This window comes from Neoarius graeffei, chromosome 14 (assembly GCF_027579695.1).
Source record: "Neoarius graeffei isolate fNeoGra1 chromosome 14, fNeoGra1.pri, whole genome shotgun sequence".
Taxonomy (NCBI): Eukaryota; Metazoa; Chordata; class Actinopteri; order Siluriformes; family Ariidae; genus Neoarius; species Neoarius graeffei.
The window spans coordinates 69,207,713-69,225,438 of NC_083582.1; the positions used below are offsets into that span (position 1 = coordinate 69,207,713).

General features: G+C 40.7%; 1 protein-coding gene across 1 annotated transcript; it reads right to left on the reverse strand.

The window, feature by feature from the left end:
* Nucleotides 1-3,851: 3,851 nt before the first annotated feature.
* Nucleotides 3,852-5,137, reverse strand: foxi1 (forkhead box i1). Its single transcript, XM_060939070.1, has 2 exons — nt 4,483-5,137; nt 3,852-4,315 (listed from the first exon to the last, which is right to left on the reverse strand). Exons 1-2 carry the CDS (start codon nt 5,135-5,137, stop codon nt 3,852-3,854), a joined length of 1,119 nt encoding a protein of 372 aa, XP_060795053.1.
* Between the last annotated feature and the right edge of the window lie 12,589 nt (nt 5,138-17,726).

The window sequence follows — 17,726 nt, forward strand, 5'->3', positions numbered from 1 at the left end:
TTTGCATCACAGTCAGCTCCTTTAGGATCTTCTCTTGTTAGCTGATTTGGGAGAAAAAATGGAGGAAACTCTGTGTAATGAATAAATGTAAATATGTTGTTCAAGCTGCTGTAAGTGCCTGGTTCATTATCCAGCTTTGGGTGGGAAATCATGCACATTTTACTCAAAAGAGAAACTAAAATGGAAATGAAAGCAACTATTTAATTAATAATAAGACCATTCACAGTAAATGCTCAGCTTTTTTTAATATTTACTGTACATTTTCTTAAAATTCTTTTTGTTTGTCCATAGCTACTTTAAATATTTATTTTAATCAAGTCAAGTTTGTTTGTATAGCACTTTTAACAATCGACATTGTCCCAAAGCAGCTTTACAGAATCTGAATGACCCAAGACATGAGCCAATTTTATCCCTAATCTATCCCCCCAGTGAGCAAGCCCGTGGCGATGGTGGCAAGGAGAAACTCCCTCAGACGACACAAGGAAGAAACCTCGAAAGGAACCAGACCCAAAAGAGAGCCCATCCTCACCTGGACAACAACAGACAACATGACTATAACATTAACAGTTTTAACATGAAGTCAGTTTCATTGATGGAAACTTGAGTGCAAAACTGTTCATGACAACTGCAGTCCTAAAGTTATAGCAAGCCAACTGTAGTCCTCAGCCATAAAAGCATTACTGTAAGAGTCCAGAGCATCTTCCAAGTGTGACTTTCAACTGTCCATATGGAGCCGTCCTCCACAGGAGTGATGCGATGAGACTCCGACCAGACACAGGGCACCAGGATGGATCAGGCAGGTCCGAGGAGAAGAAGAGGTCAGCACCTTGATCCCAGGATTGACATGTAACTCAGAGAAACAGATAATAATAAATTACGTTTGTGCCTGTAGACTAGTCTATGGATAAAGTCTCTGAAGTAATATTAACCTTTTTTTTGTCTAAAGGCATTTTAATTAAAATGAGCCTGAGTCTGTAAGAATACTGGTCATTTTTTAAGTATTATTCTATTAATTAAAGTATTATTCTACAGCACATACTGTACAAATAGCCCTCCTCGCCATATAAAAGATCACGGGTTGCCTGTGCTTTATAAAATCCCTAAATCCCCACACCAAACTTCATGTCAGTTTCAGCTTTGTTCCACAATTTGCTCAGTTGTGGTCCAGTTTTCTTGCGTTTAGTTGTTGTGATGTCGGATATGGAGTGCTGTAGTCAGAGCATTTTTTTAACATAGTTACTGGGAGACCAAATGGTCTCCCAGTGGCCAGATTTGGTCTCCTAGTCAATGCCAAACCAGCTTCACTGGGAGACCAAATTTTAAACCAAGTTATGTCTTATCATTTGGTTGAATCAGTTGCAATTAATTAACCAAGTACCATGTAAGTATACATTTAACAAGGAAAACGAAGATCTATGTTATAAGCTACACACAAGATCATGTTGGTTAAGAAAAACAAAACTAAAATTTGGTTACTGAGATGGCTGATGTCAGAATCCGATGTCATGACTGCGTAACTTTGAGTGTCTTTGACATAACATTTGTGCTTGGTAATTGCTCTTGATAGCTGTGTAGTCACTGTAGTGTGTTTGTCTGTATGGTGATTGGTAAACCATTTTCATCACAGAATATGCCGCAGCGGTGCAGCCGCATGGACTCTGGGGCCTGTGATTGTATTGCCCAGACCAGTTGGTCTCCTAGTGGAAAATCCTTAAAAAATGCTCTGGCTGTAGTGATCCACATGGACCAGTTTGATCTGAATATTTTTCCTGAGCAAGACCAGGAAGAGCAGTTCTGGACGGGATGCCCGCAGACATGCGCACTTTCAGCCACAATACAGATCAACTGTACATCATCATCATCTCTCTCTATCTCTCTCTCTCTCACACACACACACACACACACACCTGAGCAGCTTCAGCGTTAACAGAGTGCTGAAACGCCCGATTCGGGTAAATAAACAGAAACAGCTGTGGGCAGTAAAATCATGGAGAAAGAGAGAGAGAGAGAGAGAGAGAGAGAGAGAGACAGACGATCTGGATGAAAAGACAAATTTTTCATCCACCGTTAAATAAGCCAAGTATAAATAAAAGCACCCAGCTGAACTCTTGAACTCGCTGGATTCCGAAAGCCGCACTGACTCACTGGAAATGAGCTCGATGCGAAGTGACAAGCGGAAAATGACCGAGGGGACACGAGTTAAACCAACGGAACTGCGAGGGAAACTTACCATCACCGAGTCAGGAAAGTATGTAGACAGTCATCTAATGCACTTGCGTTCATATTTCACAGGTAATAAACACTTCATAAGAGCAGGGAGCACAGCTATAGACCAGAGAAGAGTCGGGTTCGAGCTGGAAGCTGTGCGTAATTAGGGGAGCGCGCAGCGGGGACGCGCATTCACTCCAGCGCTCAATTAAACACTTAATACTTCTTAGAAAAAAATGTCAACTCGATGGAGCTGCTGGACATGATGTGCTGCTGGAGTGGGTCAGGCTTTTCTGAGAGGGCACGGACTAAAATATGCCTGGAGGGTGATGCTGAATATAGTAAAACAAGGAGAAAATAAATAAATGGATGGATGGATGGATGGATGGATGTAAATAAATAAATAAAAAGACTCATAATTACTCACCAGTATAATGAGTGAACGAATAGAATGTGTGTTTAAGAGTTTTACTCTGCTTAAATTCACAAGAAGATGATTTTTTTGTTTATAATGTCCTGTACAAAAACAGTATACTGTATGTAGGTAAATAGTTATTAGTCTATTAGTCAAAGTTATACCAAAATATCTACTACGATTTTATTTATTTATTTATTTATTTATTTTACACTTACTAATGCTAAACAGGTATAATGGAAAGAGAAATGGTATGTTTGGGTTTATTTTGTCAGTATCTGAGCATTTCAGGACAACAAGCCACCATCATGCAATAATAATTCTATGGGACTTCAAGATCCAAACTGACAGGCACTTGACATTTAACACACCTGATATCTGTGGTTTGTGGACGTGGCAATACCAGGAGATAGTAGAATTGAACTGAAAGAAATACAGAAGATCACTAAATACCAAGATCTGAGAGTGGAGATTGCGAGACTATGGGAAAAGAAAGCCACAGTATATAGTACCAGTTGTGGTCAGAGCCCTGGGAGCAATACCCAAAGACCTTGAAAAAACATCTGAGGACATTGGAACTCAACAAGATCACACCACGACAACTTCAGAAAGCAGCACTACTAGGAACTGCACACATCTTACACAAGTACCTCCAAAATCTATAGGTCCTTGGATAGGACTCGAACTTGGGGGGGGGGGGGGGGGGGTCCAAAACCAATAATAATAATAATAATAATGCACAACCAAACATTTGTTTTTTACACAGTTTATTTACAACATAATTTACAAAATACAAACAAATTAATTAAATAAACTACATCTGTCTGCAAAAAAAAAAAGGAAACAAAACGTTCAACAAAATTGACAATGAACATGATGCAACATGTTTACTGAAACAAACACGAAAAGAGCTTTTCAGTAATCATGTTGCATAAACAGTAGGCCTAATATTATTATCCTATGAGTAAATTCTCCACATTTAGACTTAGGAGCAGTGCAGGATTTAACACTGCTATGTCAATGCAAAACTTTTTTTTTCTCTTTTGCAATATGCAGCAGTCTGACAATATCAGATCAATCAGTTGTAAAGTTTACTGTGTGTACTTATTTACAGAACATGACAGTGCAATTGGTTTGGTACTGTATTAAAAAACAAAATAGAAATAAAGGCATTTGGTGTGCGCTCACAGAGCGCAGTAAAGTCCGACTGGGTCTCTCCGAACCCGTCCTAAACCTCGGTTCCGTCGCGGTTGTAGATTAAATTGTTCACGCTGAAGTGGTTGCCGAGGCCGGGGGTGTAGTAGCTCAGTCTGTGGTTCATGTGTCCCGGGTCAGCCGGAGGCGCTGTGTCTCCGGGGCAGTAGGGCGACACACCCTCCCGACCCCGCTTTAAATCCGCCAGCAGCGCGCCGGCGTCCCGCGCCCGCATCCCGTCCCCACTTCCTCCCATCACCGAGTTCATGGTGCTAATGAACGTGTTGAAACACGGGCTGGGTTCTGGTGAGGGTTTGGGCTCACTCGGGCTCGGGGACCTCTGTACGGCCCCCACCAGGCTCGCCGTTTCCGCCAGTTTGAGCGCGCTCGTGTCCTCGGTTTTCACCACATCCACTCGTCTCTTCCTCTTCCTCCTGAAGTTCCCATTGTCAAACATTTTCTCGCAGTTCGGGTCCAGAGTCCAGTAGTTGCCCTTGCCTGGAAGACATGATGATTGATGATTATTTTATTAATAATTTCAGTAATCTTTATCTAACTCATCCATCCAGGCAGAATTAAAATGTTGAAACTCTAAGTGAGCAAACATCTCCCCAGGAAATTAGACTTATTAAGATTGCGCATGCTATGCTGTGAGACTGACTTACCGGGATCGTCCTCATCCCGTGCGACCTTCTTAAAGCAGTCATTAAGCGACAGGTTGTGCCTGATGGAGTTCTGCCAGCCTGCTTTGCTCTTTTTGTAAAACGGGAAGTTGTCTGAGACATACTGGTAGATCTGGCTGAGTGTGAGTTTCTTGCCCTGTGCGTTCTGGATAGCCATGGCAATCAGGGCGGAGTACGAGTATGGAGGTCGAACCATCTTGAAGAGGTCCTGTTGTCCAGGGACAGACAGCCATCCGAGGTCGGTCCCGTGGAAACCGGTTGGAGGTGCCAGGAACTGCCGTTGGCTCGATCCATAACCAGGCTGCATGTAGGTGGAGGCCCCGTTCGCACCTCCGGGAAGGTACGGAGAGGAGGCGGTGCCGATGCCCGGCCCGTTTAGCCACAAGTACGGGTTTGCACCAGGAGCTGCGTACTCGGCCAGGCCGTAGGCCGGAGCATGCACGGAAGATCTGGGTGACGGGTGGTGTGCGCTCTGCTGTTGTTGATGCTGGTGGTGATGGTGGTAGGCACTCAGGTTGTCGCAGTAGGCGGCCATATCCAACACGTCCTGCGCGCTCGGGTTGGCCACCGGGCTCAACTGCTGCGGCGACGGCTGCTGCCCGAAGGCACTCATAATCCGCTCTCCTTCAAGAAACATGAAGCGTGCCGGGTTTGTAGTGTGTGTGTGTGTGTGTGTGTGTGTGTCTCTCTCTCTCTCTCTGCTGGGGTTTCACTGTACAATGCTGGAAGAGGTCTCCAGGGAGGGGTATTTAAGCAGGTTTGTAGGCAGAGTAAATGAATGAATCTGTGAATGAAGACACCTCCCATACTCACCTTACTCTGATGGCCTTCATCCAATATGCATCAACCAGGCGTCGAGGTCCTCCGGGTGATATGCATGTTAAAGGAGCTACTTCTAAGCTTCTCCTTTAAACCAAGTCCCAGCAACATGCCTTCCTCTCCATGCCTGAAAAAAAAACAGGGTCCTTAAACTGATTTCCTTATGGTTTTGCACGAGTAGAAACATATTTATAAATTTTAAAAATGTATATTTTAATCAGAAGACAGAATAAGATAAGATAAGATAAGATAAGATAAGATAAGATAAGATAAGATAAGATAAGATAAGATAAGATAAGATAAGATAGCCTTGTATTATCCCACAAGGGGAAAATTACATTGTTACAGCAGCAAAATATATAAAGAGAAAAAGATAAGGCAGTGAAGGAGTAGTGCAAAAGTACTCAGTATACAATAAAGGATATATATAAATAATAAACTACAAATTTAGAGATAAAAAATTAACAAATTTGCATAAATTAAATGGTTTGCAGATATGTACAGAATGCAAACAAACAACATCCAAAAGTAGGCTAGCTTTTTTTTTTTCTGAGGGGAGGGGGGTTGTTTTGTTTTGTTTTGTTTACAAGAAACAAAAGAAAAAAATCTGCACTGTTTTGTACATATCCAGCTGTTTTTTTCGGTTGTGCATCTGTTGTGCATGAACTGTTAATCACTGGAAAATAGGTGCATCTTAAAATCAAATTCCTCAAACAAAAGCTGCATTATTGGTGCAGGGAAATCACTTCATAAAACAACACTAGACACATGGACAGCCAAATGAGACGACAGTGGGGTGGCAAAAATAAAACAAAAAAAAAAGTTAAAGCTGTATTTATTGCAAAATGCTGTAAATAATTACCTTCCATCGGGTGTATTTTAGCCAACGGATACTCGAATGGCTTTTTCATTGACCTCACAAATAAACAAATGCCTACACATTAAGCACAAGCACATCACGTACAAAGCGACAAATATTGGCTTTGCAAAATATTTAATTGTTTGGATTGAATTATTTGCTTTTGCATGCGCCAATGAGACTGACCTTGCATCGCATCTTTACATTACTGCCCCCCTCTGGTAAACTAACAACATGTACATTTTAAATAAGTACTTCATTTTCAGGATAAAAGGATGATGATGGTGATGATGATGATGTCTTTATTCCCAAACAAATTTGGAAATAGAAATATAACCATGTTTGTGACACATAAATGTCAAATTTAACAAGATATGCTTGTTATATTTATATCATATCAAACAGGTGCATGTGAGATGTTGGATTAACACAGTGGCTTGTAAATACATAAACATCTATCAACAATCCTACACTTTTAAGAGTTCTTTGCATATATAGTTACAAGTTCTTAGGTTCCTAAAGGGTTATAGCTTGGAGTCCCTTCTGATTGGGATGGTGGTGTAGTGGTTAGCACGGTCGCCTCACAGCAAGAAGGTTCCGTGTTCGAACCCAGCGGCTGGCGAGGGCCTTTCTGTGTGGAGTTTGCATGTTCTCCCCGTGTCTGCGTGGGTTTCCTCTGGGTGCTACGGTTTCCCCCACAGTCCAAAGACATGCAGTTAGGTTGACGTGGGGCGGCCTTGGGCTGAGGTTCCCTTGAGCAAGGTACCGAACCCCTGACTGCTCCCCAGGCACTCTGGTGTGGCTGCCCACTACTCTGTGTGTGTGTGTGTTCACTGCTTCAGATGGGTTAAATGCAGAGGATGAATTTCACTGTGTTTGAAGTGTGCATGTGACAAATAAAGGTTTCTTCTAAATACTGTTGGATTCTAGCTTTAAGGGTTCTTTAGAAGGACAACCTTTGCCCTTTATTCTCTAATCCATACTGCAGTACTTATTTCTATAAATAGTCTAGTTTATAGATATATTGGTAATGTTTTAAAAAGGCAGTTAGACTGAGGCTATAAGGCTGTATTTGCATCATTATTTTTGTACAATAAACTTATGATTTTAATCATTTGATCCATTTCCATTTTCAGGATCACTCAGTTCACATTTTTATAGACCTGTTTATATATATATATATATATATATATATATATATATATATATATATATATATATATATATACCCAAGCCATCTGTAAAAATAATTTTGGTGACTAAAGTAATTATCTCAATCATATGGTAAACAATCTGGAATGTGAGGACAAATTAGTTGTGTATGAGCTTGTGACGGGAATTCAGGCTCCTTTATTGAACCATGCGGTGAAGCTCAGCAATAAGAGCTGACTCTTTCGTTCCCAAAAGGCCCATTGACATTGTTGTGATATTTTCATCAGTGGTTGACTAACTATGGATGAAATTGTTTCATAAAATCCTATAGCTTCTAATTAACGAAATAAAGTTACTTTGCTATTTAAAACAAATATAAAATGTATGCAATTTATAAAATAATTTTAAACACAAGTTGGTGTTTGGTTCGGTGGCATTGTGTCTGCTGTGTCTGTGTTCATTAAGAAGATTGATTTTCACTGATACTAATGGACCTGGATGATCCTCCCATCTTACTTCTTCATATAGCTGAGAGTCAAACACACATCCTGCCAATCATGCTGAAGTCCAGCTCAGGTGTATTTAAATGCATGGAAATTAATTGCATGGAAATTAATGGAAGCATTAATTTACCCTGCTAGAATAATGACTTTATCTACATCTATAATGACACCAAAAAAAAAAAAAAAATCACCCAGCTTTCAACATTCACTTAAAGAACCAGATCAAAGAGTTGACTCGTTCATGAACGATACTTCACTAAACAGGGTTGGGTTTCCCAAAAGCCTCTTAATGCTAAGAGCGTCTTAACTAGGAGAGAGAGAGAGTTCATTGTGCTGCTTGCTCTACCATTTAACGATGATCTTTGTGCTGCGATGCTTTTGGGAAACCCACCGTAGGCCTGATGTGTCGTTTGTGAACAAGTCGGTTCCTTGAGTCTCCTTTTTGTCTTGGTAAGCAGGATAATTGAATCTTTTCAACATCTGAGCAGGCAAAACAACACTGATGCAAGGATGCATTATTTAATTTATAGGCTAAAATAAATAGCTTCAAGTCAAGTCAACTTTATTGTCAAAATATGCTATACATGCTTGACATACAGCACAGATGAAATTTCAGTCCTCTCTGACCCACGGTGCAAACAGGCAATGCAATAAATAAAAATAAAAATAGAATAATTGAAAAAAAACAATATAAACAGTATAAACACTCTAGATAAGAACTAGACATAGACTAAACACTCAGACAAACAATATAAACAGTATAAATAAACAGTAAAAACACTAGAAAAGAACTAGACATAGACTAAACACTCAGACAATATAAACAGTGTAAACACTAGATAAGAACTAAACACTCAGTTTATAATAATAATTATATTATAATATACAACCCCGATTCCAAAAAAGTTGGGACAAAGTACAAATTGTAAATAAAAATGGAATGCAATGATGTGGAAGTTTCAAAATTCCATATTTTATTCAGAATAGAACATAGATGACATATCAAATGTTTAAACTGAGAAAATGTATCATTTAATGAGAAAAAATTAGGTGATTTTAAATTTCATGACAACAACACATCTCAAAAAAGTTGGGACAAGGCCATGTTTACCACTGTGAGACATCCCCTTTTCTCTTTACAACAGTCTGTAAATGTCTGGGGACTGAGGAGACAAGTTGCTCAAGTTTAGGGATAGGAACGTTAACCCATTCTTGTCTAATGTAGGATTCTAGTTGCTCAACTGTCTTAGGTCTTTTTTTGTCGTATCTTCCGTTTTATGATGCACCAAATGTTTTCTATGGGTGAAAGATCTGGACTGCAGGCTGGCCAGTTCAGTACCCGGACCCTTCTTCTACGCAGCCATGATGCTGTATGTGGTTTGGCATTGTCATGTTGGAAAATGCAAGATCTTCCCTGAAAGAGACATCGTCTGGATGGGAGCATATGTTGCTCTAGAACCTGGATATACCTTTCAGCATTGATGGTGTCTTTCCAGATGTGTAAGCTGCCCATGCCACACGCACTAATGCAACCCCATACCATCAGAGATGCAGGCTTCTGAACTGAGCGCTGATAACAACTCGGGTCGTCCTTCTCCTCTTTAGTCCGAATGACACGGTGTCCCTGATTTCCATAAAGAACTTCAAATTTTGATTCGTCTGACCACAGAAAAGTTTTCCACTTTGCCACAGTCCATTTTAAATGAGCCTTGGCCCAGAGAAGACGTCTGCGCTTCTGGATCATGTTTAGGTATGGCTTCTTCTTTGAACTTTCGAGTTTTAGCTGGCAACGGCGGATGGCACGGTGAATTGTGTTCACAGATAATGTTCTCTGGAAATATTCCTGAGCCCATTTTGTGATTTCCAATACAGAAGCATGCCTGTATGTGGTGCAGTGCCGTCTAAGGGCCCGAAGGTCACGGGCACCCAGTATGGTTTTCCGGCCTTGACCCTTATGCACAGAGATTCTTCCAGATTCTCTGACTCTTTTGATGATATTATGCACTGTAGATGATGATATGTTCAAACTCTTTGCAATTTTACACTGTCGAACTCCTTTCTGATATTGCTCCACTATTTGTCGGCGCAGAATTAGGGGGATCGGTGATCCTCTTCCCATCTTTACTTCTGAGAGCCGCTGCCACTCCAAGATGCTCTTTTTATACCCAGTCATGTTAATGACCTATTGCCAATTGACCTAATGAGTTGCAATTTGGTCCTCCAGCTGTTCCTTTTTTGTACCTTTAACTTTTCCAGCCTCTTATTGCCCCTGTCCCAACTTTTTTGACATGTGTTGCTGTCATGAAATTTCAAATGAGCCAATATTTGGCATGAAATTTCAAAATGTCTCACTTTCGACATTTGATATGTTGTCTATGCTCTATTGTGAATACAATAGCAGTTTTTGAGATTTGTAAATTATTGCATTCCGTTTTTATTTACAATTTGTACTTTGTCCCAACTTTTTTGGAATCGGGGTTGTAATATATAATCTCTGTAGACCGGACAATGAGAGAGAAATGGGAGCGCTTGGTCTACACAGGCTGTGCACTGAAACCGTGCAAAGCTCACGCAGCCTGCTGGCGCTTCCACAGGTGACGTCACGAATCTGGCTCCAGACTCCCTTAGGATTTTTCCAGATGTGTTTTGTTATTTTATTTTTTTCTGCTGTAGACAGATGGCCTTGTGCAAAATTACGTTTCTGGATGAGTGTGTAAAGGGACGTACTCATCTCATCTCATCATCTCTAGCTGCTTTATCCTGTTCTACAGGGTCGCAGGCAAGCTGGAGCCTATCCCAGCTGACTATGGGCGAAAGGCGGGGTACACCCTGGACAAGTCACCAGGTCATCACAGGGCTGACACATAGACACAGACAACCATTCACACCTACGGTCAATTTAGAGTCACCAGTTAACCTAACCTGCATGTCTTTGGACTGTGGGGGAAACCGGAGCACCCGGAGGAAACCCACGCGGACACGGGGAGAACATGCAAACTCCACACAGAAAGGCCCTCGCTGGCCACGGGGCTCGAACCCGGACCTTCTGGCTGTGAGGCGACAGTGCTAACCACTACACCACCGTGCCGCTAGAGAAATGTTATAATTTTAATTAAATTTGTTTTAAATTTAATTTTAAATTAACTTTAAATTTCTGTCATTCCTGTAGCCTGTGGGGTTTTTTGTTTGCTTTTTACTTTTTGTATGTCACATAGTTCCATGTGTGTTTCCTATGTTGTTTCAAAGTTTTGGTGTCTTTGTTCTGCGGTGTAGAAAATGGTAAAACAAAAACACTAATACAAATCACTGATACTATATAAATCCCTTAAGGATTTAATTTACACTTTTGAAAATATACTTCTTCCCTTGGTTCATTACACATCTTATGTTCATTGTTTGTTTGTGTTGTCTTTGTCTAGTGTCTTTGTTTTGTTGTACTGTATAGCCTTTGTGTTGGTATAAAAAATAATAATGTCAATTAAAGTGTAGGGTAAGATTTCATGAAATAATTAGAAAATCACTGATCAAAATATTTGTCCAGTTTAGATTTAACAGCACTGAGCCGTTTGGGAGTCGACTCTTCTTGGAGAGTTGAGTTAAATGATCCGACTCCCTGAAAAGTGTCGGAATTCTTTTCACTCACTACGTTTACATGCACATAGAGAGAATCGAATTTCTGCCGTTGCTCGACTGAAATCGAAGTTCAAAATGCCATGTATACACCTTAATTCGGCTGAAATTGAACCGAACTTGATTTCTCGGAATCGAGCTACACGACCTAGTTTATGCGATTTCTGCCGAGCTTCTTTGTGCATGTATACCCTATTGAGCTACGTATTCGAGCTACTTCCGGAAGTGACGAGTGACGAGACCACAAGCGGGAAACACAACAGCCTCGGTCGGCATGACAACGAATCATGACAACGGCATGAATCTTTTCTTTTTGTGGCATTGTTTGCACTGTTAAAATTTAGCTCACTTACTGTATCACCAAATACATCTGTACAGCTGTTGCATAGCTGTGAATTGTGTACATAAACAAGTCATTGTATTTGTGTGTATATATATATATATATATATATATATATATATATATATATATATATATATGTCCAACATCTGAAGAATGTCAATAAAAACAAAACAATTGAACTTTTTGTGTGTTTATTAAGACATAAGTTAAATTGTAAGCAAAAAAAAAATATTTTTTTGTAAGCAAAAAATGGACTTTAGAAAAATATTATTGTGCAAAATAAGTTGTCTTACAAAACAGTGGTCTGCGCCGGACAGTTTGTAGCCATAGTCTGTTAAAGCAAGCCTAACAGCTTGAACACGGAACTGCTAGTGTTGCCAGATTGGGGGTTTTAAGTGCATTTTAGCGGATTTGAACATGTTTTGGGCTGGAAAACGTCAGCAGTATCTGGCAACACTATAGCTCTTCTTCATGACGACAACCGGAAGTGTACCAACACGATGGGGCGTGTAGCGCCACGTGTGGCTCGGGTGTACAATGCACCTTGCACAATAGCCCGATTTCACTTGTGCATGTAGGTTTGGATTTCTCTGGCACCCCTGCTGGGACCCTTTGCTCGATTACCAACAGCAGCTCGATTTGGACGTGCATGTAAACGTAGTCACTACTGTGTGGCTCAACAACGGTTATCTCTCAATGCTGTTTGGGTTGCCAGACATCATTCAAAAAATCCCCTTTAAAAAAAGGTGCATTTTCAACCCTCACCCATCTTTTACAAACTCTTAAAAGGTCCATTATCTTCATTTGCATTGCAAAATGTATATTAGTGTTTTTAAGTAACACAAAGATAATCCCCTAAATAATACGTTTTTATTTTTCATGTAAAATGGTTCAGACTCTATAGGCAGACAGGCTACTGTCCTAAATAAAGAATGGCTGGAAAACCTCACCATCTCTCTCTCTCTCTCTCTCTCTCTCTCAGTTCAGTTCAGTTCAGTTCAGTTCAAAGTGTGTTTATTGGTATGACTTATTTTAACAAAGCATAGAGAAAAATATTGAGGACAACAAAATGACATATCAATAATAAACCACCATTATTAAAAACAACCAATAACTACTTACAGCTACAGTCAGAAGTTTACATACACTCATCATGGATATGAATGTCATGGCAGTATTGGGATTTCACTCAGTTCTTTGGGGTTCAGCTGTTCTTTAGGGAAGAATGATTGTCCATCCATCCATTATCTGTAACCGCTTATCCTGTACAGCAGGGGTCTTCAATCCTATCCGCAAAGGGCCGGTGTAGCTGCAGGCTTTCATTACAGCCAAATTGGAGGCTCACTTGATTGTTGACTGGAGACGAGGGTGAAATGATTAAACAAGTGAAATCAGGTGTAGCTCCTGCTTGGTTGGAATGAAAGCCTGCAGCCACACTGGCCCTTTGTGGATAGGATTGAAGACCCCTGCTGTACAGGGTCGCGGGCAAGCTGGAGCCTATCCCAGCTGACTATGGCCAAGTTTACATTAGACCGTATCTGTCTCGTTTTCTTCACGGATGCACTGTCCGTTTACATTAAACCGCCTGGAAACGCCGGGAAACGGGAATCCGCCAGGGTCCACGTATTCAATCCAGATCGTGTCAGCTCCGGTGCTGTGAGAATACGCGGATACGCGGATATGCTGTGCTGAGCTCTAGCTGGCGTCGTCATTGGACAACGTCACTGTGACATCCACCTTCCTGATTCGCTGGCGTTGGTCATGTGACGCGACTGCTGAAAAACGGCGCGGACTTCCACCTTGTATCACCTTTCATTAAAGAGTATAAAAGTATGAAAATACTGCAAATACTGATGTAAATACTGCCCATTGTGTAGTTATGATTGTCTTTAGGCTTGCCATCCTTCCACTTGCAAGTGGTAAGTGATATGCACTGAGATCACACACACAGCGGCTCAGTCCCGAATCACTGCTCGTGCGCTTCACTCGCACGCTCTGTGAGCTGCGCAGGGCCGGAGTGCGTACCCTCCAGAGGGCACTCGCTGTTCAGGGCGGAGTGATTTGGAGCGCAGGATGCCTGCGGAGCCGAGCGTATCCGTGTATTGGCGTTGCTGTGTGCACGCAAATCGTGTATTGGTGTTGCTGTGTGCACACTAATCGTTTTAAAAACGTTAATCTGATGATCCGCTGATACGGTCTAATGTAAACCCCACCTATGGGTGAGAAGAGGGGTACACCCTGGACAAGTCGTCAGATCATCGCAGGGCTAACACATAGAGATAAACAACCATTCACATTCACGGTCAATTTAGAGCCACCAATTAAACTAATCTGCATGTCTTTGGACTGTGGGGGAAACCGGAGCACCTGGAGGAAACCCATGCAGACACGGGGAGAACATGCAAACTCCACACAGAAAGGCCCCTGCTGGCCATTGGGTTCAAATCCAGAACCTACTTGCTTGCTGTGAGGCAACAGTGCTAACCACTACACCACCGTGCTGCCTCCATAACCGCTTATCCTGTGCAGGGTCATGGGCAAGCTGGAGCCTATCCCAGCTGACTATGGGTGAGAGTCGGGGTACACCCTGGACAAGTCACCAGATCATCACAGGGCTGGAAGAATGATTGTACAAAATACAATTTTACTTCAAGAAAAAAAAAGAATTTAATGCACAAGGTTGAATTTATTTTGGGTTTAATTTTAGCTTTTCTGAAATCAACACAGGGTCAAAATTATGATTGCAGGGTAAAATTTTTACATCCAGCACACCTAATATTTAATTAAATGTTCCTTAGCAAGTTTCACCTTGACCAGATGCTAGATGGTCATGATTAACAAACTTACGGCAGAATTCTGGTTGGATATTTGACCACTTTTCTTGGCAGAATTAGTAGAGTTCAAATAAATGTGTTGGTTTCCTGGTATACACCTGACTTTTAAGCACAGTCTACATATTTTTGATTGGGTTGAGGTCAGAGCTTTGAGGTGGTCATTCCAAGAGCTTAATGTTATCCTGCTTTATAAATTTCACACCCAGCTTTGATGTGTTTGGGGTCAGTGTCATGTTGGAACACGCAACTGTGTCCAAGTTTGAACTGTCGAGCTGATGGTTTGAGGTGATGCTGAGGAAATCTGAAGTAGTCCTCCCTCTTGATTATTCCATTCTCTTTATTTAACCATACTTAGCTGTTTTGGGGTTGAATGCCTCACCTTTATTCGTCCAAACATACCTGATATTGTGGCCAAATAACTCAATCTTTGTCTTATCTGACCAGAAAACTTTCCTCCAGAAGGCTTTTTCTTTGTCCATGTCATCAGCTGCAAACTTTAGTCCAGCTTGAAGGTGTTGATTTTGATGCAGGGGCTTCTTTCTTAGATGGTAGCCTCTCAGTCCATGGTGATGTAAAACTTGCTTGACTGTAGACAATGAAACTAGTGGTCCAGCAGCTTGCAGTTCATGGTAGGCCTGTGCCTTGATGGTTCCTGGATTGTCCCTTTTCCCTAACAGGAAATTAAGAGACTTTGACCTTGGCAAGTTAAAAGACATTTTGGAATTTTCAGCACCACTGAATTATTAATCTGAGTGAATGTATGTAAACTTCTGACTGAAACTGTACTTTGTCAGTGTGTATTCCCACCTCACGTCCAATATTCCCATCCAGTAGCAGTGGTCATAGCAAAAACAATAGGAAATAAGCTAATTAGAAAAGCACACTGCCAATAATAAGGACAGCAATAATCAGGAGTTTGGGGAGTAGGAGTGGGGGGTAAGAGTGAGGACATGTCACTTATACAGTACTTGTGATGTGGCATTCTCTCCCCCACCGTCTGTCCCGCTGAGTTACATGTCAATCCTGAGACACCAGTGATGCTGACCTCTTCTGCTCCTCGGACCTGCCTGATCCATCCTGATGCCCTACGTCTGGCTGGAGTCTCATCACATCACCCCTGTGGAGGACGGCCCCATATGGACTGTTATAGAAGCAAGTTATTTATAATCACGTTGTCTGTTATCACCCAAATGAGGATGGGTTCCTTTTTGAGTCTGGTTCTTCTCGAGGTTTCTTCCTCGTGTCGTCTGAGGGAGTTTTTCCTCACCACTGTCGCCACAGGCTTGCTCATTGGGGATAGATTAGGGATAAAATTAGCTCATATGGACAGTCAAAAGTCGCACTTGGAAGACGCTCTGGCCACTTACAGTAATGTTTTTATGGCTGAGGACTACAGTCAACTTGCTAGCTCTAGGACTGCAGTTGTCATGAACAGTTTTGCACTCAAGTTTCCATCATTGAACAGTTTATAACTTCAACAAAACAGATTTCATGTTAAAACTATAGTGAATTTCCTGGTTTCACAGTTATGCTTTGTGACTCTATAGGACACTGTTATAGAAGCAAGTTATTTATAATCATGTTGTCTGTTGTCACCCAAATGAGGATGGGTTCCCTTTTGAGTCTGGTTCTTCTCGAGTTCTTCCTCGTGTCATCTGAGGGAGTTTTTCCTCACCACCGTCGCCACAGGCTTGCTCATTGGGGATAGATTAGGGATAAAATTAGCTCATGTTTAAAGTCTTTAAATTTCTGTAAAGCTGCTTTGTGACAATGTATGTTGTTAGAAGCGCTATAAAAATAAACTTGATGTATGGATACATATTTTATGGTGACTGATGCTGTACACCCTTCCTCCTGGAAGAGCCAGGAACCCTGATTCCAAAAGGTTTGAGAACCAAGTCAGAGAAAAGTGGATTTCACATAATAAATCTTTAAATGATTGACATTTGTTACAGGAAGTAAATGGATAAATAATTACTCCATTTCTATTGTTTTATATGAAGACGTTCATTACAAAATGCAATAAGCGCCATGTTCGAAATTCTGGAACCAATATACATAGGAGATTGTCAATAGTAAGTTCTATTCATATCACAAATCGTTTTTTGTCAGAATGCGACACATCCCATTGCTTTTACTGCATGAAGTTCCACTTTTTTTTTAATCAAACCGCAATATCCGCCACTCAAATTTTCTTCCGAATCGTGCTATATCTGCTCAGCCAATCAGTGCTTTCGATTGTCCAACATGGTGGCGCCCATGATCGTTTGAAGTGACGCTGAATCGAAAACTATTTTCTGCTAAAAATGAATGATTTTGACGGATTAGAGGATAAAATTCTGGTTTCACCAAAGCCAAGAAAAAGAGGGAGGACTGTAGAATATCATAAGCATGAAATAAAGAAGCAAATAAGATATTCTGCTGGTGGAAAGGTGCCACAAATTGGGTGTACTCACAATGCACGGGACAATGGATCTTTTTGTCATGCAGACAAACTTTCCAATGATTTAGCTTTTAATGCTGGAGAGAAGCAGGTCAGGACATAAAATGGGACAAAATATTAAAAGAACAAACTATTATTTTAGATGAGGCATGCAGGGTTTTCTTGTCAACTGATTTGTGCACATATCTGTATTTTAGTCCTGTTGCTAGCTTTAAAAAATGTTGAGTATTGGGGTGAAACCATCATAGTGCTTTTACCACATAACTCTTCAGAGCATTCTTGTCACAAAGGGTAAATGCTACAATTAAGTGTAAAGTTTCACATTTATTATGCTTGGGAGGACTTTTTTTATTTAAGAAACCGTATTGTGACAGTTTACTGCATGCAAAATGTACAGACTTTTGTCATTATTAATTAACTTGGATATATAGCATTTTGTGGGGGAAAAAATGGTCAAATAGATTTATATCATTTTGAGAAAAAAAAATATAATAATTTTTTTCATTTTGCATGAGTTAAGGATTTTATCAGAACATGTCATATGATTTAGAGTAGTTTATAATAAACTTTTCAAATAACATTATATCAGTTTCATTTCTCAATAATGCACAATAAAAATGGCTTTTTCTCAAGTTAGCAAAAC